At 36.9% G+C, this 26094-nt stretch overlaps 2 protein-coding genes across 2 annotated transcripts; both read left to right on the top strand.

Annotated features, from left to right (window-relative positions):
- Positions 1-15111: 15111 nt before the first annotated feature.
- On the top strand, positions 15112-16050 carry LOC133763646 (olfactory receptor 8H1-like). The gene has a single exon (XM_062197442.1). It carries the CDS (start codon positions 15112-15114, stop codon positions 16048-16050), a length of 939 nt encoding a protein of 312 aa, XP_062053426.1.
- Positions 16051-24390: 8340 nt separating this feature from the next.
- LOC133764269 (olfactory receptor 8H1-like) lies at positions 24391-25338 on the top strand. The gene has a single exon (XM_062197941.1). The coding sequence runs from the start codon at positions 24391-24393 to the stop codon at positions 25336-25338; it is 948 nt and encodes a 315-aa protein (XP_062053925.1).
- Positions 25339-26094: the final 756 nt, after the last annotated feature.

Raw genomic sequence — 26094 nt, 5'->3', positions numbered from 1 at the left:
AAATTGTCCATCCATAGGTTTGTTTGCCAAATGTCCACCAGAATGTTCTGGGACAAGTGAAAGCCCAGAACTTGAAATTCAATTTGGGTCTGCATAAATTGGATAATAGAGACTCATGTATTAGAGTCATCATCTGCTGCTTTCTGGGGTATGCATTCGAAGGAAGCGGTATTGGAAACTGCATGTAAATTTGAGATAATAACTCTGACACAGGATATGGGTATTCTAAACAGCATTTTAATTGCTGTACTGCACAAATGGCCCTAATGGAGTTTTCATGTGTGTTATCCAGACATTGATTTTTTTTAATGTATAATTTGTTTTTTTATTTGAAAGTCAAAGTTACAGGCAGAGAGAGAGGGAGAGATAGAGAGATATTCCATCTTCTAGATCACTCCCTAGATGGCAACAATGGCCAGTGCTGGGTTAGGCTGAAGCCAGGAGCCTAGAACTCCATCCGGGTCTCCCTCATATATGTCAGGTGCCCAAAACCTTGGGCCATATTCCACTGCTTTTCCCAGGCCCTTAAAAGGTAGCTATTTCTAAAGTAGAGCCCCTGGGACATGAACCAGTGCCCACACATGATGCCGCTGCTGCAGGCAGTAGCATTATCTGCTATGCCACAACACTGGCCCTGAAATTGATTCCTTTTTTTTTTTTTTTTTAAGATTTATGTATTTGAAAACAGAGATTCAGAGAGAGAAGGAGAGAGAAAAAAGAGATCTTCCATCTGCCGATTCACTCCCCAAATGGCCACAATATCCCAGATCTGGGCCAAGCCTAAGTCAGGCGCTTTTTCTGGGTCTCCTCTTTAGTGCAGGGGCCAAAGCGCTTGGGCCATTCTCCAAGGGTTTCCCAGGTGCATCGACAGGGACCTGGATTGGAAGTTGTACAGCTGAGATTTGAACAGGCCCACATGTGGGGTGTTGGCATTGCAGTCCTTGGCTTTATCTACTGCACCACAATACTGGTTGTGACACTGATTCCTGATGAATGTGTCAAGTGCATTATTAATCTATATTTTTAGGTTTAAATGGGATCATTCTTACTCCTGTGCTCAGCTCTTCTTATCCCAAGTGATGATTATTTTTCTTAATGTGAAGGAGAAATAAAACTAAGCTTTCTTTATCGATTTTGAAATTTTGATTGAATAATACAGACTTAAAAGTCATTCTGGGGGTGGGCAATATTCTGGCACAGCAGGTTAAGTTACAACTGGTGAGGATCCATCCCTTAGTGGAGTACTTGTTTGAGTAGCAGCTGTCCTGATCCAGCTGTGCCAGTGTGCACCTTGACAAGCAGCAGAGGTTGGTTGAAGAACATAGGCATCTGCCACCCATGTGGGAGATCCAAATGAAGTTCCAGCTTCCTGGCTTCAGTCTGACTCATCCTAACTGTTTCAGTCATTTTGGGGATGAACCTGAAGATGGAAGATTCTCTCTCCCTGTCAGTGTTTCCTACTAGCTCTGTCATATTGCCTTTCAAGTAAATTAATGAATGGATGAATAAATAAATAGATACATCTTTAAAAGTCATCCTGAAATTCAGCAAAAAGTTGGCATTTTATGAAAAAAAATTATTTGTTCTATTGAATTCTTCATTTGCAAGATTTCATTTTGATTTTTCTTTAAGAGCTCAATTTGGTCGAGAAATTTTCTTTCATGTCAAGTACAATTTTCATTAGTTTGTGCATTTGCATCTGATAACTTCTATGTAATTTTTTTAAGATTTATTTTATTTATTTGAAAGAGTTACAGAGAGAGGTAGAGACAGAGAGAGAGGTCTTCCATCTGCTGGTTCACTCCCCAAGTGGCTACAATGGCTGGAGCTGCACTCATTCGAAGGCAGGAGCCAGGAGCTTCTTCCGGGTCTCCCACCGGGATGCAGGGCCCAAGGACTTGCGGCATCCTATACCGCTATCCCAGGCCACAGCAGAGAGGTGGCTTGAAAGAGGAGTAGCCAGGACTAGAACCAGCAGCCATATGGGATGCCAGCGTTTCAGGCCAGGGCTTTAACTTCTGCGCTACAGCACTGTCCGCTCCAACTTCTATGTAATCTTATGATCAATTTTTTGAATTCCATTTCTGGAATTTCTTTAAACTCTTCATCTTCACAGACTAGAATTGAAGTGTTGTATTTTTTTGGAGGCATGATGTTGTGTTCCTTATTCTTGTTTCTTAAATTGGTTATTATCTGTTATTTGTGGAGATAGTCATTGGTTTCTTTGTTTTCTTGCTGTGGTTGCTTTTATCTTTGGACTGTGTGGATTAGTGGACTGTCTGCTTTCAGGGAATTGCTAGAGGCATGTAGTGGGTGTGGTGAGGGAGGTCTGTACATTGCTTCAGGGTAAAAAGATTGTTAAGGTGACACCCAGGTTGAACACGGTAAATCTCTTTTTGTTTTCCTTTTTTTCAGAGGGGGGGGTTTTCTTTTGTTGGTGTGGACTCAGCTCATTTCTTCTCCTCAAAAGAGACCAGTGCCTGGGTGCTAGCCTCAGTGGGCATAATGTTCATCCACACTTCCATAGGACCACACAAAGGATCTGTGCAGTCCTCAGTGTATGCAGATTCCCCAGCAGTGTCCCTCTCCAGGGAACCAGGGATCCCTGAGCTGATGGAGCCTCCCACAGTGACTGCCCCAAGTCTCAGCCATACCCTGTGCCTTCCCACACAGCCTCAGTGGTTTCAAAGCCTCTCAGCCTCAGCATTTTCACCATCCTTACACACAAGCCTCCCACAGTCACGAGCACCCAGACCCCCATCAGTTCTTCCTGCCAGACTCAGGAGTTGACATGTTGTTGGGTTGGACAGGGACACGAGCTGGAGCAGCTGTTACATTTGTCCAAAATGCTGCCTGCTTGTATGGCCTTGTTACAGGACACTGTTGCAGGGTGATTGGGAGAGAGAAACGTGCCCCCCTACCTTTTTTTTTTTTTTTTTTTTTTTTTTGCTCCTCTAGTTTGACAAGTACACTATCCCTGATAATTTGGATTGGAACGAAATTCCCTCTTGACTTTTTCTGCAGCTTTATCACCAGTGACTTGGGATGCTGCAGTCCGGCCCCAATTTTCTCCAAAGCTGGTGCAGAGGATTTCAACTGCTGGGGTACTGATTGTGAGTGTCCACACCCTCCACATAGATCCTCTGTGCCCCTCTAATTTGCATGGAGTCTTTTCTGCTGTTATCTCCTAACACTGCCCTGAGACTGCACTCTCTCCACTTTTTTTAAAGCTATTTTCTAGACCAGAGCTGTAAGCTCCCTCCCTACTCCGCCATCTCAATCCAATCCAAGTTAACTTGATTTTTATAAGATAAAGATCTATATTTAAATTAGTCAGTGTTGTGTCTCTAAATTTTGACTGCCTTACTTTTTTAGGGGCCCTTTTATACCAGTAATGATGTCAAATATATACTTGTTCCAACAGAGAAGCACAAGCTCTCCACAATGATCAGAACAATTAGAAGCTGAAGCACTGAAAAACTGGATTATGAATCTTAGTGGTCTACGTCCATATTAGCTTACACACATATTACCTCTTAGAAATAAATGTGTTGGAGCCAGCACTGTGGCATAGCAGGCTAAGCCTCTGCCTGTGATACCAGCATCGCATATGGGCATTGGTTCATGTCTCAGGTGCTCCTCTTCTGATCCAGCTCTCTGCTTATGGCCCAGGTGGGCAGTGGTGGATGGTATAAATGCTTGGGCCCCTGCACCTATGTGAAAGACCTGGAAGACACTTCTGGCTCCTGGCTTTGTATTGGACCATCTCCAGTTGTTGCAGAGATTTGGATAGTGAGACAATGAATAGAATATATTTCTCTCTGTCTCTCCTTTTTTCTTTCTGTAACTACACCTCTCATAAATAAATAAAATCTTTTTAAAAAAGAAATATTTTTGTTGCTCCTATTTGAATATACTTTTTTCTGCTACAGTCACAGGGCAGTCACATTTTGGGGAAGAGACAAAGTTCCGTCAAAAAGAGTTAAGCGTCTTCTTTTCATAACTATTTGTGGAAACAAATACTGGAGGAAAAGTAATTAGAAAAGTAAAATAAAGCAGAAAGAAACATAAGTTTAAGTGAAGTGTTATTATTTCTGTTTTTTGGGCCTTGTTTATAGCATGTAAACTCTTTCAAATGATAAGTGAAAGACCTCTTTGCACAGATAGCAAAGACAGCACTAGCCACAGACAAGGCTCTAGTATCATAGGAGCAAGAATCTTGGCCTTAAATAATCTAGCTTTTAAAATCGTGAAGTGGTTATAGCCACTTGTATGTTATTTTACATTTTCATTTTTTGTTTGTTGATTACTAAATAAATATAGAATAATGACTAATGTCAATTTATTAATTGAAGTATCAGAATGACTTTATGAGTTTCTGTGATTAGGCAAAGGCAAGGAAAGTTTTACACATTCCAAGAAGTTCTTTGGTTTTGAAACAAAAGGTAAAAAGTCAGATGCACATGATTGCAATGCTCTGTGTGTGTGAGTCATTTGAGTAATTGAGATAACATTTGACAAAAGAGGAATTTCAGAACAGAACATTTGCTCTGTAAGGAGTGAAAGAGACAATATAAATACTCTGAGGAAATACTGAGCCATGGAATCCATAGGAGCTCTTTTATTTTTTTAATGTACCCACTGAAAATCCAATAATCCAAAAATTACAATAGATATATATCAAATAATTTTAATATATATCAGTTATAACATAGAAATAGCCACATAAATAATACAAAATATTGATACTTTTAAAAGACTAGATTTTAGACCTGATTAAAATTTTATTTGGTAACATTTTTGGGATAAACTTCATATGAAATAAAATAAATATTTCTTTTCTACTATATTATCACCATGCACATATTGAATGAGCACCAACGTTGTTTTCAGTTTTACTCAACTCTAAAACATTACTGCATTTATGAACCAATTTCTTTCAAACATTTTATTCATTACATATTTACATCTTTGTTCTTCAAACTGTAGATGATTGGAAATCAGCATGGGAATTACAATCGTATAAAATATCAACATTTTCATCATCATCCTCCAAGGCGTAGTTGGAAATTGGTCTCACATACATGAAGATGATCCATCCTATGGTAACTGGACTCTCCCATTAAGTGACAGACACATGCAGAGAAGACCTTTATCTCCCTTTAGAAATATGCACCCTTAGAAAAGCCCACATATGCCGGCGCCGAGGATCAATAGGCTAATCCTCTGCCTTGCGGCTCCGGCACACCGGGTTCTAGTCCTGGTCGGGGCACTGGATTCTGTCCTGGTTGCCCCTCTTCCAGGCCAGCTCTCTGCTGTGGCCAGGGAAGGCAGTGGAGGATGGCCCAAGTACTTGGGCCCTGCACCCACATGGGAGACCAGGAGAAGCACCTGGCTCCTGCCTTTGAATCAGCGCAGTGCGCCGGCCACAGTGGCAGCCATTGGAGGGTGAACCAACGGCAAAAGGAAGACTCTCTCTCTCTCTCTCTCTTTCACTGTCCACTCTGCATGTCAAAAAAAAAAAAAATACCCCACATATAACCACAGGAGATCAAGACAATCAGTAAAGCGACTATCTCAATAAAGGCCACAAAAGAAAAGAGGGAGTCTAGTTTATGTGGGTTCAGAACAGGAAATGGCAAGTAGTGGAGGGATATCACAGAAGGCAGCCTAATTTCATTGGATCCACAGAAGAACAGGCTAAATGTGGCTACTGTGTACAGTAGTACACAAATGCAGCCAACATATCAGGCAGTGATCAGAGGAGCATAGACCCTGTGTGACATACTTATTAAGTGCAGAAGTGGACTACAGATGGCTACATGGCTACATAGTAATCATAAGCCACGGCAGCCAAGAAAAAGTGTTCTGTGATCCCAAGAGTAGCAGAAAGAAGAACTCCATCTCCCACATGGGTGACAAGGTGCCTAAGCACTTGGCCCATTATCCACTGCTTTCCTATGGGGCTTGGGAAGGAACTGTATTAGAAATAGAGCAGCGGCTCCTATACACATTATATGTCCCAACACTGACCACTTAAATTTTAATCTTTCTGACATAGGATTTTCCTTATCAGTATTTATGTTCCTCAAAATATCTAGAAAAAGAATCATTATGAAATACGTAAGTGAATATTTTCATTAAGATTAAGAACTCTGTCTCACTAATATTTGTATATGCCCTTGATATATGGATCATCATGTACATATAATCAATCAAAATAAACTTTGTGAAAAAAATCTATTTTGAGAATTCTTACTCAAAATATCTTATTTATAAATTAAGTGTGTCCTAGTAATTTACATATGCATTCTTTCTCAAATGATCTTTTTCTGAATGATTAGGATATTGAAATAATATGCAGAAAGTTGTATTTTGTGTATTTTAAGTACAGTCAAGTAGTTATTAGTTTGATCTCATACAATACAAAGAATACTCTCTCATTGAGAATTATTTTCAATCTGTGAGAATGAGATTGGGTCTTTGTGTGCAAATGTATATTGTAGTATTTTCTTCTGTGACTATATTCAGAGATCTGAAACTTTCTACCAATTTTATATTATCATATTTTACATTTTAAACAGTTAAAAACACAATTTGTGAAATCTACTATTGCACCATTTGGGGGAGATATTCAGGTCTAACTCATCACTCACTTGCTTCTATTAAGCCTATATCAAGTTTTCATTTTTCCTTTTATATCAGTGTCTGATTAAAATTGATGGCTCTGAATTTTTTCCATCAGCAATGTTGAGAATTATGAAATGATTAATTTTCCTTTCTTCTTTTTTACAAAAATCATTTTGGGGCCAGTGATGTGGATCAGCAGGTTAAGGCACTGCCTGCAATACCACATGCAATACTGGGACATCAGATCTAGTCCCAGGTGCTGCTGATCAGGCCCTCTGCTAATGTGCCTGGGAAGCCAACGGAAGATGGCCCAAGTCCATGGACCCTTCCCAACTATGTGGAAGACCTAGATGGAGTTCCTGGCTTCTGGCTTCAACCTGGACCATCTTTAAGCCTTGTGGCTATTTGGGGAATGAACCAAGGGTTAGAACATCTCTTTCTGTCTGTCTTTACCTGTCCTTGTAAGTCTTCCTTTCAAATAAATATAAATCTTGAATAAATGATTTTCACTAATGTATTTTATGAATGTGTGTAACACCTTGTTTTTGTATGTTATTATATTTTTTGATTCTAATTACATTTTTATTTTTCATTGTATTGAATATTTAATATTTAATTTCAAATATTAAAATTGTTACTATATCATTAATGAAACCGTGCATGTAATTGTTTTTAATGATCAGTGCTTTCTTGTTATCCTATCTCTAGAAACAAAATAAACTGTACTTTTTCTAATTCATCATATAAATGGGAGTATGTGTTCTTTTTTATTTTTTTACCTAAAATGATGCTTATGTGTCCATATATACTTTTCCCAATGCACTCCTTGTGCTTATCTGCTATGCCTCCTGTCATTCTCTCTTCTAGTCCTTCTCTGCACCTTCTCGCTGAATACTGTACTCTTTTCAGAGTGAGCCCTGCCTTTTCTTTGGTCATCTTCTCTGTCTCCCTCCCCATGTGCTGTAGGTCTCTCCTATCGCAGATGTCTTAGTAAACAGTCTTTGGTACTACGTCTCCAGTAGTGACATCATGTGTGAGAACTTACAAATATTTTATTTTTTCACATTTGATGAGAAAAGACACTCTATTTAAAGTAACTTTAAATTTTTTTAAAAAAATTTAATTAGTTTTTAATAGATTAAATGTATTTTAGGTGCATTTCCTTTTTTTTTTTCTTTTCTTTTTTTTTTTTTTTTAACAGGCAGAGTGGACAGTGAGAGAGAGAGACAGACAGAGAAAGGTCTTCCTTTTGCCGTTGGTTCACCCTTCAATGGCCGCCGCGGTAGGCGCGCTGCGGCCGGCGCACCGCGCCGATCCGATGGCAGGAGCCAGGTGCTTATCCTGGTCTCCCATGGGGTGCAGGGCCCAAGAACTTGGGCTGTCCTCCACTGCACTCCCTGGCCACAGCAGAGAGCTGAACTGGAAGAGGGTCAACCAGGACAGGATCCGGCGCCCCGACCGGGACTAGAATCTGGTGTGCCAGCGCCACATAACGGAGGATTAGCCTGTTGAGCCGCGGCGCCAGCCAAGGTGCATTTCTAAGAACATAATGATATTCCCTCCTTCACTCTTTCTTCCTCCCAATCCCCTTCCTTCTCCTTTTCTTTATAGCTTTTGAGATTATATATATATATATATATATATATATATATATATATATATATATTTGGACAGGCAGAGTTAGATAGTGAGAGAGAGACAGAGAGAAAAGTCTTCCTTTTTCTGTTGGTTCACCCCCCAAGTGGCCACTACAGCTGGCATGTTGCGGCTGGTGCGCTGCACCTATCCGAAGCCAGGAGCCAGGTGCTTCCTCCTGGTCTCCCATGTGGGTGTAGGGCCCAAGCACTTGGGCCATCCTCCACTGTCCTCCTGGGCCACAGTAGAGAGCTGGACTGGAAGAAGAACAACTGGAACAGAATCCAGCACTCCAACCAGGCCTAGACCCGCGGTGCCGGCGCTGCAGGCAGAGGATTAGCCTAGTGAGCCACGGCGCCGGCTTGAGATAACATATTTTTAATTTACATTACAGTAAAAGGCTTAATACTTCACAGAATAAGAAATGTAACCGGTTAAAAGCAAAAAGACCCTAGTTTTTTGAGAATATAGACAATGGCTATAAACAATAATTGAATGGAAAAATGACAGTATTGCTGCAAATATAGTTTTGTAAAATTTTATGTTTGTCAAAACAATTAACATTATATTACATATTTTAATGGTCTGTGATTATTTCAAAATTTACTATATATAGGTGAAATGGTAATTTAAATTAGCTTTGATGCATCAGGCTTCAACATGAAGGTTCTGAGTTTGCATTGAGTCTGTTGAGTATGTGCTGCCCTAATAATGTTCCTGTTAATCATTTGTATTTTTTTAATTTATAATTGCTTACATCCCTTTTACTATACCTTTTCTATAGGAAAATTTCTAAAGATTACTTTGCATAATGTGTTTTATTCCAAAAAATATTTTAGGAGTGTTTGAATAAACACATTAGTTAATGAAATAAATGTAAATTTAAAGATATTGACTTTTGATTTAATATTATTTACTTGTATGTATATATCAAGCTCATATTTAAAGATCAACAATCCACTCCAAACTGAATTTCATAAATGAATGAAAATAATTTGAAATGACATGTATGAGAAGGTTTTAAAAATTTCATGTATTATGTTTATTGTGAATATTCGTTAATTCTTCAAATTTTGTATCAAATAAACGTACTATTTAATGCCATTTTTCCATGACCATTAAAATTCATGTATTTATTTATTTGAAAATCAGAGTTACAGACAGGGAGGGAGCGATGGCAGAATGTCTTCCATCTGGCAGTTCACTCCCTAAGTAGCCTCAACAGCTGGAGCTGGAACAAACCAAGTCCAAAAGCCAAGAAATTCCATCCTGCTCTCTCACATGGGCGGCAGGGGCCAAGTACTGGGGCAGCATTCTGCTGCTTTCATGGGCTCATGGACACTAGCTTGATCGGAAGCAGAGTAGACAGAACTTGAAATGGAGCTCTGAAGTGTGATGTGGTGCCACAACACCAACCTGATGGGCTTTTTTTTTTTGGAGATTTTAATTCCTTTTTATAAAATCAGAGCTGGCTGAGCCTCGGCGCAGCGACGGCTCGGAAAGGGTAGGATTATCTGCTGGTCCCCGCCTCCCAGGTCCGGGAGAAGGAGGTTTCATGCCAACAGCTGCGACTCCTCTCAGTCCCCAGCCAATGCTCATGGCTCAACAGGGGGACGGGGCAGGCGGAAGGGAGGGGGCGCTCCTGAGGCTTGGGGACTGCTCACTTTTCTTCCCACTCCCTTCCTTTCCCAGCAGAGCCTGGCTGGCCTGGCGCAGAGCAGAGGACCAGGAGCAATCAAGAGGTGGACGGGGACAGTTTACACAGTTTTTATAGCAATAAGTTGGTTAGCTACATTAGAATAAAGGAATAAAGGAATCCACCTTTTAGAACATCGTTGTTGGTTTTTCCACTTGTCTGAACCCTACTGACTCCAGGTGTTTCAAGTGTTTTCTACTTCTTTATTTCAATGTGATCCTATCACGAAGGACTTCCCTTAACATTCTTTAAGGGAGAAAGTTCTAACGTTTCCACTTAGTGCTCTTGCGCTCTCTCTCTCTGTCTCTGTCTCTCTCTCCCTGCAGCAGTTGTTCCCATCTATAAAGATCCTTAATTAGCCAGCACTGTGGCTCAATAGGCTAATCTTCCACCTGCGGCGCTGGCACATCGGGTTCTAGTCCAGGTCCGGCGCCGGATTCTGTCCCGGTTGCCCCTCTTCCAGGCCAGCTCTCTGCTGTGGCCAGGGAGTGCAGTAGAGGATGGCCCAAGTGCTTGAGCCCTGCACCCCATGGAAGACCAGGAGAAGCAACTGGCTCCTGGCTTCGGATCAGCGCGGTTCGCCGGCCACAGCAGCCATTGGAGGGTGAACCAATGGCCTATGACACCAGCATCCCAAATGGGCACAGGTTAGAGTCCCAGCTGCTCCACTTCAGATCCAGGTATCTGCTAATGTACCTGGAAAAAATCAAAGGAAAATTGCCCAAGTGCTTGGACCCCTGACACCCATGTGGGAGACCTGGATGGAGTTCCTGGCTCCTGACCTCAGCCTGGCACTCACCTGGCTGTTGCAATCATGTGGGGACTAAACCAGTGGATGCAAGCTTTCTCTTCCCCTTTCTCTGTCTCTCCCTCTCTCTGTGTAACCCTGATTTCCACATAAATACATTCATCTTAAAAACTACACTTTAGTAATTAAAAGAGTAGAGTTATTATATTGTTAAATGATCCAAACAATACCATAATAAGAATGATCAGGTATGAGATGGAGGGAAGTGAGGAGGAGCACACAAGGAGGGGATATAATGAATTAGGTAATTACAGAATGTCATCACTTGGATGCAAATTTTTAAATCTCTGGTCAGACTTCAGCTTCTGCAATGAATAAGTAGATGTATAAGTATTGCCACATCATAGTGGATAGCTCTAAACTTGGATAAACTGGGTTTCAAAACTGGATGTCAATATTGGGAAAGTACTGCAAAAAATTAAAAAACAAACAAACAAAAAAAAAAAAACCTTGTTGATGGTGATTTTGCAGTGCCATGCACATAAGCTGGCCTTGCGATAGAAAGTCATCCTCATCCTCTTATGAGGATTAAAATCAAAGGTTAAACCTACAGTGAAATATTTTGATGCTTTTTAATCTCCTGATTAGCCTATCTCAGTGCCACTAAAATTTAGGTGAGTAGAACTGCCATTCCAAATGTTCAACAAAGATAAAATAAATACAAAAATAGTGGAAGTTCTCTCCTCCCTTCAGAGAAAGGTACCTCCTTCTTTGATGGCCCCATTCTTTCCACTGGGATCTCACTCACAGAGATCTTTCATTTAGGTCTTCTTCTTCTTCATTTTTTTTTTTCTTTTCCATGGTATCTTGGCTTTCCATGCCTACAATACCCTCATAGGCTCTTCAGCCAGATCCAAATGCCTTAAGGGCTGATTCTGAGGCCAGAGTGTTGTTTAGGACATCTGCCATTCTATGAGTCTACTGTGTATCCCAAAATGAAAGATCTCTGCGAGTGAGATCCCAGTGGAAAGAACGGGCCATCAAAGAAGGAGGTACCTTTCTCTGAAGGGAGGAGAGAACTTCCACTTTGACTATGACCCTATCGGAATAAGATCAAAGTCAGCGAACTCTAATGGCTTCCATAGCCCTGGCAACTCATGACTAGAGCCTAGGGAGATTACTGACGCCATGAACAGGAGTGTCAAATTGTTAAGTCAGCAACAGAAGTCACTGTGTACTTACATCCCATGTGGGATCTGTCCTTAATGTGTTGTCTAATGTGAAGTGATGCTATAACTAGTACTGAAACAGTATTTTTACGCTTTGTGTTTCTGCGTGGGTACAAACTGATGAGATCTTTACTAATTATATACTGAATCGATCTTCTGTATATAAAGATAATTGGAAATGAAAAAAAAAACTGGTGTTAAATTGGAAATGACATAGAAAATTAATTAATTTTTTAAAAAAATATTATGTAGGATCTCTGTCTTTAATGTGCTGTACACTCTTAAATAATGCTATAACTAGTACTCCAACAGTATTTTTTTTTCACTTTGTGTTGCTATATGGGGGCAAACTGTTGAAATCTTTACCTAATATATACTAAACTGATCTTCTGTATATAAAGAGAATTGAAAATGAATCTTGATGTGATTGGAAGGGGAGAGGGAGTGGGAAAGGGGAGGGTTGTGGGTGGGAGGGAAGTTTTGGGAGGGGGGAAGCCATTGTAACCCATAAGCTGTACTTTGGAAATTTATATTCATTAAATAAAAGTTTAATAATAAAAATAAATAAATAAATAAATACAAAAATATCTCTTTTGCTCACGCCAACCAATTATCTGCTGCAACTTTGCATTATGGCCCACTTTCTGAAAAAGTCACTTTTAAATCTACATGGAAATTGACTTTAATGTCATGACTGAAACAAGATTTATAAGACTATTTCACTCTAATTCTTTTTATGCACATTGCCAGTTTCCTTGTTTTAAAAAAATTGTCAAAATATTTAAATGTCATTTTCATAGTTAAATTTTTCAAAAAAAAAAAAATCTCCACCAAGACAGGAAAATGTATGGCACAAATACTACAAAAAATATGAACTTGGGCCGGCACTGCAGCTCATTAGGCTAATCCTCTGCCTTCAGCACCAGCACTCAGGGTTCTAGTCCCGGTTGGGCAACAATTCTGTCCTGGTTGCTCCTCTTCCAGTCCAGTTCTCTGCTCTGGCCCTGCAGGGCAGTGGAGGATGGCCCAAGTCCTTGGGCCCTGGACCCGCATGGGAGACCAGGGGGAAGCACCTGGCTCCTGGCTTCAGATCAGTGCAGCGTGCCAGCTGTAGTGGCCATTTGCGTGGTGAACCAATGGAAGGAAGACCTTTCTCTGTCTCTCTCTCTCTCTCTCACTGTCTAACTCTGCCTGTTTAAAAAAAAAAAAAAAAAGGAATATGAACTTGGTGACGTTGCCATACTGGAATAGAAAATCTATTACTCCTTTTAATGCCTCAAAATTTCTATCAGCTGGTGAATATTTATTTGACTTAGCTATGGAATGCTAGCTAATATGTAATAGACAAAAGTGTGAGGTATATATAAGATTATATAAATACAGCATGTTAGACTTAAAATGAAGATACTAAATATATATAAATTATACATACAAATTAGCATTGTGTACACAAAATGAAATGATTAGTAGAAATTAAAAATTTTAAAGAAACATTAGTATCAATTTGTAATTTTTATCATTTTATACTTTGTTTCATTGTATTTTTTTCATATTGAACAAGCATTATTCTTATGATAGTATCACATTTTTTAGTCTAAAAATGTTTCATTATGAAATGATGTCATTACAGTTCTTGATGGCTATAGTCAGGGTAGAGAATTATTTCTGTGTAATTTACTTTTCAACCACCCTAATTGAAAATTTCCTTATTTGAAAATTACATAAAATATTCATGTACAACCACCAAATGTACCTCTAACTTGATTTAACTATTGTGTGTCAATTAAAAAACAGGTACAAAAATCAGAAAAGAAAACCAATTCATCAGTTGCTCTTCATTTGGGGGTTATTACAGGAAAGGACAAACATTTGCTCAAAACCAAGTATAGTTTCCTTTAATCATTCCCTTTGGTCCTTGGAAAAATGCCAAGCACTCTGCCTTAGAATTGGGCCTCTGAGGATGACCAAATGCATGATCAACAACACCCGGTACACGAGGTTCCTGAAATTATCCTGGGAAGAGGTAAGAGATCCTCTTCTCTGTATATAGTCACAGTTGTTCCCCAGTATTTTTCTTGTGAAATATTTTCCTTTTAAAGTTTCCATTTCCCCAGGACACTTACAAAACTTCAGAGCCGATTTATTTTATCTCAAAATTAAGCAAAATGAGTGCAGAAAAATGTAAAAATTATCTCAAGAGAAAACATTATATAGAATAAATTTTCAACTCATTAAATGGTCTTCATATTTTATTTGCAAAAAATAAAATAAAATCTACTAGTTCCTAGGCAGATAAGATTAAAAGAAAGTCTTTCACCATCTTTGGTTTACAGTAAGTATCTGAAAACTGGTATTCTTTGTTCAAGTTAACAAAAATTAGGTCTTTAGCAGAAAAATATGCGTGCACATATATATAATTTAGCTCTTTCTGTAGGTAATAGGAGGATTTCCGGAACCAGAAATATGGGGCTGAAGAAATCAAGGTCCACAAGCAAACAATATTTTGAAAATATTTGGAAGAAATTTTATTTTGAATGAGCCAAGGTTGTAAAAACATAATGTCTTCTGGGAATCAATACTAATATATTATCTAGAATTTTAATCAATCCAACTGAAGTCTACAAATGAAGAATTTTATAAGTATAGATAGAAAAAAGATAATATGTGATACACATAATACATCAAAAATTTTTCTGTTTTCTGTTCTTGTTTATTATATATCTAGAATTTTTAGAAAATTTGCTGTAAATAATTAGTAATCTAGTATTATTAACAGGCTTTCTGGACTCAGCCTATCATGGTAGAACTAGAGTGGACAATTAGTTCTAACACTGAATAAGCTTTACTTTCTGTGCTCTTTTTCTCAAGAATGAAGGTAAAGCGTTTTGCAATAACAATGATATAATATTTTCATGTGTATTAAATGTGCTAATAATAGATAGCATTTCAAACAGGGAAAATTTCATTTTATTTATGCAATATGTATCATCTATAATATCCAAGTATCAAGTTGTACCTATATCTGTATTTTACAATAAAATTTATATTTTCCAGTATGTATTGTAAAACCCTTCACTGAAAATTTCTAGAAAACTTGAGCTAATGATGCAAAAAGTCATTCTTACACATAAAGCCAATTTTGATTTCTCAACAGCTTGAAGCAGATGGATACTATGAATAGAAGGAACAACACGAATGTGCCTGACTTCATCCTTATGGGATTGACAGACTCTGAAGAGATCCAGCTGCTCCTCTTTGTGCTGTTTCTGCTGATTTACCTGGTTACTGTGCTGGGGAATGTGGGGATGATATTGATAATCCGCCTGGATCTCCATCTTCACACCCCCATGTATTTTTTCCTCACTCACCTGTCATTTCTCGACCTCGGTTACTCACATGTCATCACACCCAAAACCTTAGAGAACTTACTAAGCTCCATCAGGTATATTTCATTCAAGGGCTGCTTCACCCAGATGTACTTCTTTGTCTTCCTGGGTACTGCTGAGTGTTTTCTTCTGTCCTCGATGGCCTATGACCGCTATGTAGCTATCTGCAATCCTCTACAGTATCCACTTATTATGTCCACAAGACTCTGCCGTGCCCTCATCACAGGGTGCTATATGATTGGATTTATGGATTCCTCTATCAATATGCTTGGCATGAGTAAATTGCACTTCTGTGATTCCAATGTAATCTATCACTTTTTCTGTGATACATCCCCAATCCTAGCCCTGTCCTGCACTGACACATATGACACTGAAGTCATGATATTCATTATTGCAGGCTCTACTTTAATGCTGTCCCTTATCACAATAGCTATGTCTTATGTCTTCATTGTCTCTTCTATTCTGAAAATTCATTCCACTTCAGGAAAGCAAAAAGCCTTCTCTACTTGTGCCTCGCATCTCATGGGAGTCACCCTATTTTTTGGCACTATGATTTTCACTTATTTAAAACCAAGAAAATCCTACTCATTGGGAAAGGACCAAGTGGCTTCTGTTTTTTATACTATTGTGAACCCCATGCTCAATCCACTCATTTACAGTCTTAGAAACAAAGAAGTGAAAAATGCTCTTCTTAGAATAATGCAGAGAGGAGACACCTTTAGGTAATTAAGACGGCTGTGAGGCTAAACATTCAAACTCATCTATACTTTGATTTTTATTTTTGTCATGTATTTCCTTGGTCATGATGAAAACATTTGAACCTGAACCTTTTAATTTGTACTTCTTTTGAAGTTATCTTTTGTTGACCAAATATCAGGAAACATTGTAAGAAATCCAAATTTTAACTTAAAATAATATATATAAATATATATTATAAGGATAAATTTATATGTGGTTAAGGGCAGCTGATGTGTAAAAATAAAATCAAGATTATCACTTTTAAAATAATACCACAAAAATACTCATGCATATGCCAATTTTGGAGAATTTCATTATATAAAACTCTTAAAATTTCAGTGCAATAAAAGTTTCAGAAATCATCTTTTAATATAAGGAGAAGAATTAAATCAGAGTGGTTAGGAATGCTTCATTTTTTTGTTGTCTGCATTAAGATTTTATTTATTTTATTTGAGAGTTAGAGTTACAGACAGTGAGAGGGAGAGACAGATAGAAAGGTCTTCCTTCCTTTGGTTCATTCCCCAAATGGCTGCCACGGCTGGCGCTGCACCGATCTGGTGGTCCGAAGCCAGGAGCCAGGCACTTCTTCCTGATCTCCCATGAGGGTGCAGGGACCCAAGGGCTTGGGCCATCTTCTACTGCTTTCCCAGGCCATAGCAGAAAGCTGGACTGTGGTGGAAGTGGAGCCACCGGGACTAGAACTGGTGCCCACATTGGATGCTGGCACAGCAGGTGGAGGATTAACCTACTACGGCCTTGAATGTTTGTTTTGTAGTCAAGAGTTCCAGTATTTAGATTCAAGGTCTTCTACAATGTTAGCTCTATAACCTTTAGTAAGTCAAAGAAATTTAAGCCTCAATTTCCATAATTATATGAGATAAATTGTAATTTCAGTTCCATATGATTAAAGAGTAACTGTCTAGTATTCAAGACAGTAATAGTAGATGCTGATTGCCTTAAAAGTCTGATGTTTGAAATATTGTAATGCAAAATGCCTTTTCTGAAGAAAAATGTACTTTACAGATTAATTTTGGTTAATTTTATTGGTGGACAAGTATAAAGAAAAACAATTGACAATTAATTTTAGAATTAGAACAAAGCAAGTAGTGAAATACTTATAGAAAAATGGCATATGCTAATGTTAGGGAAAAATTGGAAAATATATTAAAATTTAAAAGGAAATAGAAAATTAATATTATTGACTGCTTTGTACATCTTTTTCTAGATCTATCATTTTGAATGTGTATATTTTGCACAAAAAATATTTCATTCTCTATATACTCTTTTTCATCTTTCGTTATCTACTTACATGTTTAAAATTTGATATTCTCTGTTTGAAAATTGGGAGATTAATGTGTTCTTAGTACTTGGGCAAATTCTGGATGTTAGTTTTACAGTTTTGGACCTGAGATGTAAATTTTTTGAGTTAAATATCTGTACACAGTGATGCCTCCTTTGGGTGCAGTTGGGACACTTTTAAAATTCCACCTTTCTGTAATGTGTCAGAGGCATCAATAAATTGTCACATTATTAAATTTTGTGTGGTTAGAAATATTTCCCTTTTTTGTGTTCCCATAGATTTTTAATATTTTAAACTAAATCTAGAATGAAAAGGTTGGCATTTTTGTTTTATCATTTTAATAGAGAAAAATTATATAGCAAATAATTGAAAGTGAATTTGAATGTTGTGGAATCCAATAAACTTTAGTCATACAAAGTGCGAAAATTTTCTTTACAAAAAGATTGTCTTTATGTATTCTAGAATTGGAACTATAGTTTTTAGTCTTATTTTAAGGTTATTTTAAATTATATCATTTAATTTTCAAATTGTTCTTTTTTAAGCTTTTGAAACAGTTGCTGGATGGACTGTTTTCATTCAAATAGTATTTTATCAGTGTGTGTTGGCGTCTTAATTGCTGGACCACACATCTGCCCCTAGTGGAATTTTCATGTAGGTTATTGGGGTAATGATTCTAGATGAATTTGTTGAAAGCTTTATTAACCATAGTTTTAGGTGTAAATGCAATCACTCTTATTCCTATGCTCACTTCTTGTCTCTAAGAATGATTGCTTTTCTTAATGTTAAGGAACAACAATACAAGAAGCCTTGACCAAGCTTTCTTTACCAATTTTAAAACTTTGATTTCAGTAGAACATAAACACAGTTTAGAGGGGCTGGCACTGTGATGCAACTTGCCTGACAGCATCCCATATTTGAGTGTTCAGTTGAGTCACAGATGCTCCACTTCGAATCCAGCTTTCTGCTAATATATCATGGTCTCTATAAGAAACATGAGATGTCTTTCATAACTGGTCAGAATAAATTAGAAACTGAAGTAATGAAAAATATTATTCTGAATCTCAAATTCACATATACGTATTAGCTCACATACATATTATTTCTTAAAAGGAAAAAAATTAGTTGCTACCTTCGAATGTAATTTTTCTGGTGGAGTCAAGGGACAGTTATATGTTTCGGAAGAGATTGAATCCCATCAAAAACAAATGTATGAGGACCAGAGGTTTGGAATAGCAGATTAAGCCACTGTCTGACACGGGCATCCCATAGAAGTGCTGGTTTGAGTCCTGGGTGCTTCATCTCTGATCCAGCCGCTGGCAACAGCTGACAAATGCTTTAATACAAAATATTTGAGCAAATATTTTCATTGCAGTCAATACTACTGTGTTCCTCATATTTGTTTATGTCTTCAGTGTTTCAACAGCCATGTACATATTGCCATTCAAAATGAACTTTATTTAGTGAAGAAATTCTCTTTCTAGAGTTCTTTCTCAAAATATTTCTTATTTATAAACTAAATGTCACATAGTAATTTACATATAAATTCATTCTCAAATGACTTTTCTCTGAAGGGATTAGGTGTAGAAATAAATGTATAGGAAGTTATATTTTATGTATATGATTTTAAATAGAGTCATCTAGTTAAGACTGCATCTCAACTACCACAAAGAAACCTCTCAAAATGGATCTATCTTCAATATTGGGAGTGTGTGAATGGATCTATGTGTGCGAATGTATACATATATCTGTTTTATTTCCTTCCCTCATAATATTACAGAGATCTGACTCTTGCAAACTCAATTTTACAATGTAATACTTTACATTATAAAGTTTTGGAATGGAGAACTTACAAAACACGATACGGCATCATTTGGGAGAAGTATTAAAGTCTACCTCATTCTCATTTCCTATTATGAAGTGTACATAATTTTTCTTTTTCTTTTAATCACAGAATCTGATAAGATTGTTTAATCTGATCGTTTTTCATCATCATTGCAAACTTTGAAACTGATTAATTTCTCTCTTCTTGTTTTACTAAAATGATTTTCATTCTGCATATTCTAAATATAATGTTCCCTTTTTATGAATGTGTGAAACATCATAGCTTTCACACCTTATTGTATTTATCTTGATATTAACTATGTGTGTCTTTTATTTTTAGTTATATGAAATATATATCAATATTTTCTTGTTAGTTTGTCTCTAGAAGCAAAATAAAATGAACTTTCCTCATTCATCTTAAGAAGTAGTAGATATATACTTAATTGTCATAAATCATGCTTAAGTGTCCAATTATGCCTTTTCCCTTGCACTCCTCATATTTTTCTCTGGTATGTCTTCCATCATTCTCTCTTTTGCTCTTCTCTGTGAAATGTAGAATCATCTCCCAGCACTCTTCATCTCCCCAATAATAGGTGAATTATTCCATATCTTAGGGACTATGTCTCAGGCAGTGGGTGCAGGGGCCTAAGCTCTTGAGCTATCTTCCGCTGCTTTCCCAGGCCATTGCAGAGAGGTGAATTGAAGTAGGTGCACCCAGGACATGAATCAGTGCCGACATGGATTTTAGCACTGCAGGCAGAGGCTTAGCTCATTACCCAACAGCATTGGCCCAATGCAGATTCTTAACTTTTTTTTCTTTCTTCAATCAACTCCCTCTACTATCTCCAAAGAATGACATATATATAATCCTCTTTGTTACTTCTCAAACTGCACAACCTATCCTCTGCACAATATCTTTTCACAGACGTTGTCCCTGTATGCAACACTTTCTTCCCATGCATTTGTAGGGCTAACTCTTCCCTCCTCAAGTTTTTGAAAAACTGTCAACTTTGCATTGAAGTCTAGTTTGATTTTCCAATTTCTCATTGGTTCTTTATGTCCCTACTCCTGAACCACCCCTTCCACATCTACTATGCTCTGTTAACTCTTACATTTTAATAATACATTTATTTTACCCTCTAACATGATGTATCACTAATATTTGTATTTTTATCTTTCTCCCTGATGAGAACTTATAGCATGTGAATACTATAATTAATAAGACTACACTTGTATATTAACATTTTCCTCCTCAGAATCTGAGTCATTTATAAAAAATTCATAAACTCTGATAAATATATAAATCTTAAAGAATTGGATTTTCTAACAATAATCAATACAATTTAAAATTAATATTTAAGTATAGAAGTTTAAAACTTTTATTTGAGAAACACATACACACACACACACAGAGGGGTACACACAACAATATTGAGATCCCTTTCACTGGCTCTCTTTCTGAATGCCCACAATGGCAAAGGTAGGTTTAAGCTCAAGTTGGGAGTTCAGAGCCCAATTCAGGTCCCCCAAGTTGGTGCAAGAACCTTATTATTTGAGTCACTGCCATAGCTTCCTGGGATCAGCATTAGGAGAGACCTGGCATTAGAAGCAAGCACTGGAGATTGAACTCAGCTGTTTCAATTTGATTGCAGACATCTAAACTTGTATCTTTAATGATAGACTAAATGTGTTCAATAAACAAAATAACTCTTAACCCAAAATTTTAAAAATTAAAACAATCTTAAATTATTAGAAGTCAAATAAGAAATAAAAATCTGTTTCAGACTGTCTATATAATATACTAGAAAAATAATACAAAACATTGAATGTGAATAAAATAAAATGACATTCAAATGAATAATGTGTATATTAAATTCTATTGTTAATTAAAATATATAGAGAATAACATAAACATTTAATACAGGTGCTTGCAAAAGAAGAAACCTAGTAAATCAGGGCAAATGAATTATTCATGTAAATTGAATAGAATTTGTTAAAAAAGTTTTTAAGGATGAATAAATAGGAAGAATAAATCAGGTGTGCGAGAGAGATAAGAAAGGGAAAGAACGTAGGAAGAGAGCACTAGGAGGGGATACAATGAGCTATGTAATTATGCAGTATCATCACAAGAATGAAACAAAATTTAAATCTCTCATCAGATTTTGATTTATGTTATGTCCCAGTAGATGCTTAAGAATTTTCTTATCTTCACGAACCTCTCTAAACCTGGAAAAACTGGGTTTTGAAATAGGGAAATACTGTGTGGAAAAACTTGGTGATGAAGATTTTGCAGTTGCCATGCATATAGTGGTGACATTAACACAAAAGGTCACTCTTCACTTCTCCCTTGTCCGACAATCAAAGGTTAAACCTATTGTGAAATAATTGATACTTGCTTTTTAATCTCCAAGCTAGCGTTTTTCAGTAGCACTGAAATTTAGCTGAGTATAATTGCCCTTCCAAAAGTTCATCAAATACATAATCAACACAGGGGTATCTCTTCTGTTCATGCCAAGAAATTATCCCCTGGAAGTCAGCATTATGTGCATACTTTCTGAAAAAGTCACTTTTAAATCAAAATGAACATTCATTTCAATGTTGTGACTTAACTCAATATTGAAAAGTATCTTTTACCCTGATTCCATTTGTATACTAGTCAAGTTGCTCCTTTATTCTCTTTCTTCTTCATTCTAGAGAAACAATTTTCAACAAAATATTTTAATGTGCTTTGTTAGTAAATTTCTTCTCAATCATACCTACGAAAATATTTAATAGGATGTATAGAGGAGGTGAGAGCTTATGACCATTGAATTGTTGGCAAAATGATTACTAGTCTGAGAGATGATTTTATTTCTCTGCACTCAGCTTTCTATTTAAAATGAGAAAAATGACAACAATAAACTAAGTGATGTTGCCATTCTTGAATAGAAAATCTGCATTACTTCTTTTTTTAATAATATTTATTTGTTTATTTGCAAAGCGGAGTTACAGAGAGGCAGAGGCTGAGAAAGAGAGAGAGAGAGAGAGAGAGAGAGAGAGAGAGAGAGAGAGAAGAGAATCTTCCATCCGCTGCTTCACTCCCCAAATGGCCACAACAAACAGAACTGGGCCAGTCAGAAGCCATGAGCCAGGATTTTCTTCCGGGTCTCCCACATGGGTGCCGGGTCCCAAGCACTTGTGTCATCTTGCACTGCTTTCCCAGGCCATAGCAGAGAGCTGGATCAGAAGTGGAGTAGCCAGGACCTGAAACGGTGCCATGCCGACACTGCATTTCCTGCTATGTTACAGTGTCAGCAACTGCATTACTTCTTTTGGTGCCTCAAAATCTGTATCAGCTGGCGATCCTTTAGTTAGTTATAGGAACCTACCTAATATTTAAGAGATGAAATTGTAGTATTTGTAACAAGTCAATATAACAAAAGTTTATATAACATACATTGTGGCAAGTTATAAAATTTTAGACACAAACTGATGATGAGATACTGAATATGCTAATCTATTATTACATATGTAAATAGGCATCCTGTGCACATAATGAAATAATTGGGAGGAATCTCAATTTGGTTAAAAAAATGTTAACAGTATTAGGAATTAGTTTCATTTCCTCTGTTAAATTTTGTTGTATTCCTTTTTTTCCACATGAACAAGTGTTATCCCTAGGATAGTACAACATTTTACGTCTAAAAATGTTTCATTATGAAATATTATCATTTAATTCTTGATGGTGTCAGTTACAGAGTACCCAACTACCACTTCAGTTGAAAATTTCCTAATTTGACCATTAGACCATCTATAAGTGTACATTAACACCACATGAATCCCCATAAACTGATTTAATGTGTCCATTAAAAAAACAAACAGCATTATGAAAGAAGATAGAGTCGCTGTTGTCCTTCGTTTGGTGGCATAGGCAGGAAAAGGCAAAACTTTTGTTTGAAACTCAACATGACTTAATTTCATCCTTGACTTTTCTACTTGGAAAAAACCCAAGCAATGTTCCTTGCAGTTTGGCCTCTGAGGATGGCCAAGTGTGGTTTGATCACGAATCTCCAGTCCACGTGGTTCCTGAAATTATCCAGGGGAGAGGCAAGGCAGCCTCTGTTCTGTATATTTTCACAGCTCCCTGGTATTTTTCTGAGACTGAACTTCCTGAAAATCTCCCATTAGATTGAGATACATACAAAATTTCCAGCTTGATTTATTTATCTCACAAAGAAATAAAATAAATGCACAAAAATGTTAGAATTATTTAGCTCAAAAATATATAGCATAAAACCACAGTGCCTTAAATGATTTTCACGTTTTATTTTTGTAAAAAAATTGAAATTGACAAATTTCTTTGCAAAGGAGATTTAACGATTTTTTTTTTCTTCATCAACATTGGCTCACAGTAAGTATTGTTTTAAATCTGTTTTAGGTCTTTAATAATATGAGGACTTTATTAGAATGATCTATATGCACACACACATTATTTAATCCTTAGTGTAAATAATGTCGAGATTTGTGGGATGAAAAAATTAGAGATGATGGAATCAAAACCTAAAAGCAATGGCTATTTTTGGAAGATACTTGATTTAAATGAGATGTTAGGCAGATATATGTTTAAACACGTGTTTATAATTTTAATTCATCTGACTTAAGTCCCCTACTTATGAAATTAATTTTCATAAGTGTAAATATTATTGGAAACAAAATGGATATTATGGATCAAAAGAATTTTCTGTTATTTTTATTATATATGCATCATTTTATCAGATTTGCTGAAGTTAATCATTAATATAAATCTAGTATTATTAACAGACATGCTTGAATCAACTATCTTGGTAGAACTGCACAGTTAACACTTCCTCTTACTTTGAGATGCTTAGGCTTTCTATGTCCTTCTCATATAAAAATGTAGATGAGGAAAACATAGCTACTATGACATAATATTTTATTGTGGATAGTAAATAATATAAATGCAACAGTTGATTCTAATCATGCAATATGTGCCTTTTGGTATATCAACTTGGTCCTATTTTCTATGCTTCACAATAAAACTAAGCTTTTTTTCAGTACAGAATATAAAACACTGCTTATTATCAACTTCCAGAAAAATCAAAATAAGTATACAAAACAAAATCATTCTTATAAACAAAATGCTTTTTGAAGTCATTCCTCCCAAGTGTGAATGTTGATTTCTTAACATCTTAGAGCAGTTGGACACAATGAGTAGAAGGAATCACACGAATGTGCCTGACTTCATCCTGATGGGACTGACAGACGCTGCAGAGATCCAGCTGCTCCTCTTTGTGCTGTTTCTGCTGATTTACCTGGTTACTGTGCTGGGGAATGTGGGGATGATATTGATAATCCGCCTGGATCTCCAGCTCCACACCCCCATGTATTTTTTCCTCACTCACCTGTCCTTTCTGGACCTCAGTTACTCAAATGTTATCACACCTAAAACCTTAGAGAATTTACTGACGTCTAACACATATATTTCATTCATGGGCTGCTTTGCCCAAATGTACTTTTTTATCCTCTTGGCTGCTACTGAGTGTTTTCTTCTGTCCTCGATGGCCTATGACCGCTATGTAGCTATCTGCAATCCTCTACAGTATCCACTTATTATGTCCACAAGACTCTGCTGTGCCCTCGTCACTGGGTCCTATATGATTGGCTTCATAGATTCCTCTTTCTCTGTGCTTTGCATAAGCAGATTGCACTATTGTGACTCCAATGTAATCCACCACTTTTTCTGTGATACATTCCCAATCCTAGCCCTGTCCTGCACTGACACATTTGACACTGAAGTCACAGTATTCATTTTTGCTGGCTCTACCTTAATGCTGTCCCTTATTACAATAGCTATGTCCTATGTGTCCATTCTCTCTACTATCCTGAAAATAAATTCCACTTCAGGAAAGCAAAAAGCCTTTTCTACTTGTGCCTCCCATCTCCTTGGAGTCACCATATTTTATGGCACCATGATTTTCACTTACTTAAAACCAAGTAAGTCCTACTCCTTGGGAAAAGATCAAATGGCTTCTGTTTTTTACACTATTGTGATCCCCATGCTCAATCCACTCATTTATAGTCTCAGGAACAAAGAAGTGAAGAATGCTCTTCTTAGGATCATGCACAAGAGAGATACCTCCAGGGCATTGAAATAGCAATGATGCTAAACATTCAATTTCACCTTTACTTCCTTTTCTTTGAATATTTTTCTGAAAAACAGCCAAACCATTGATTTTCTATTTCTTTAGAAGTGCCCTTTACTTGATCAATCATGCTCTTGAATATTTCCAGGAATAAGTTTCATAGAAATCTGTATTATAACTTAGAAATTGGTAGCTATGTCTTAAATATGTGTAGTGTATGTGCAAATAAAAACACATGATGAATTTCAGAGTATTTCGATAGACACAGCTACATTTGTGGCACAATGGTAAAACAGTTTCAGAAGTCACCCAGATAATATATGGGGAGGAGATAAATCACAGGTGTTAGGTGCACTTGTTTTGTAATTAAACGTTCCAGGATTGAGCTTCTAGCTCTTCTGCAGTGTCAGCTACATAACCCTTGATAAGTTTCTGAAAAATCAACCCTCAATTTCCTCCAGTACATAAGTTTTAGTTCCTGGTCCTTATGGTTAGCAGGTGGATGAAAAGTATTTAGTCAGTAACAATGAGTGTTAGCAATTGTCTTAGAATTTGCATATTCCTGCAATAATTTTAATTAATGGTGACTTTCTGAAGAACATTGTGTTTTCCAAAATATTTTTGGTTAACTTAATTGACAAATAACTAAAGGGGAAAATATCAACTTAACAATTGTGTATTTGGGACAAAGTAAAATCATATAATATGATGAAGTTATAAAATAAAATGTTGGAAAAAATTGGAAACCACTGAAAATGTTAAATAAAA

Source organism: Lepus europaeus, chromosome 7, assembly GCF_033115175.1.
Source record: "Lepus europaeus isolate LE1 chromosome 7, mLepTim1.pri, whole genome shotgun sequence".
Lineage (NCBI taxonomy): Eukaryota > Metazoa > Chordata > Mammalia > Lagomorpha > Leporidae > Lepus > Lepus europaeus.
The sequence above is the reverse complement of the archived record's forward strand: the minus strand, read 5'-3'. Positions and strand labels throughout refer to the sequence as shown.